At 71.4% G+C, this 535-nt stretch overlaps 1 protein-coding gene across 1 annotated transcript in view; it reads left to right on the top strand.

The window, feature by feature from the left end:
* CHLNCDRAFT_142419 (hypothetical protein) overlaps positions 1 to 535 on the top strand; it is a gene marked incomplete at both ends in the record, with an annotated part of 6,494 nt that overhangs the window by 2,561 nt on the left and 3,398 nt on the right. Inside the window, 2 exons of the mRNA XM_005850393.1 lie at positions 4 to 86; positions 231 to 470. Coding sequence (XP_005850455.1) covers positions 4 to 86; positions 231 to 470 — 323 coding nt within the window. The remainder of the gene's footprint in view (positions 1 to 3; positions 87 to 230; positions 471 to 535) is intronic.

The following is a 535-nucleotide window of genomic DNA, read 5'->3' as shown; positions in this document are numbered from 1 at the left end:
GAGCGGGATCTGTCGCTGCGGGTGCCCGCCGGCACCAACCTGCTGGTCACGGGGCCCAACGGCGCGGGCAAGAGCAGCCTGTTCAGGTGCGTGCGGTGGCGGTACTGCGTGCCCGTGCTTTCTGCGTGGCATGGAGTGCAGCAACCTGCGCGCTGCGCTGCCCGGTGAGGTGGCAGCACCTGACACCGGCGCGCACCACCCCCCGCAACCACCCCTGCCTGCCGCCGCAGGGTGCTGGGCGGTTTGTGGTCGCTGTCGCACGGCCGCATCTACAAGCCCGGGGGCGGCGGCGAGGGTGCGGGCGGGCTCAGCGAGACGATCTTCTACGTTCCTCAGCGCCCCTACGTCACCCAGGGCAGCCTGCAGGAGCAGCTGATCTACCCGCTGCCCGCCACCGCGGAGCGGCGCATCCCCGAGGAGCCGCTGAGGGGGCTGCTGGCCACCGTGGACCTGCAGTACCTGCTGGACAGGTGGGGGGTTGGGGGGTAGACCTGCAGTACCTGCTGGACAGGTGGGGGGTTGGGGGGTAGACCCT

The sequence above is a fragment of the Chlorella variabilis genome (genome assembly GCF_000147415.1).
Source record: "Chlorella variabilis unplaced genomic scaffold CHLNCscaffold_4, whole genome shotgun sequence".
NCBI classification, from domain to species: Eukaryota; Viridiplantae; Chlorophyta; class Trebouxiophyceae; order Chlorellales; family Chlorellaceae; genus Chlorella; species Chlorella variabilis.
This window is presented reverse-complemented; position numbering and strand designations above follow the sequence as displayed.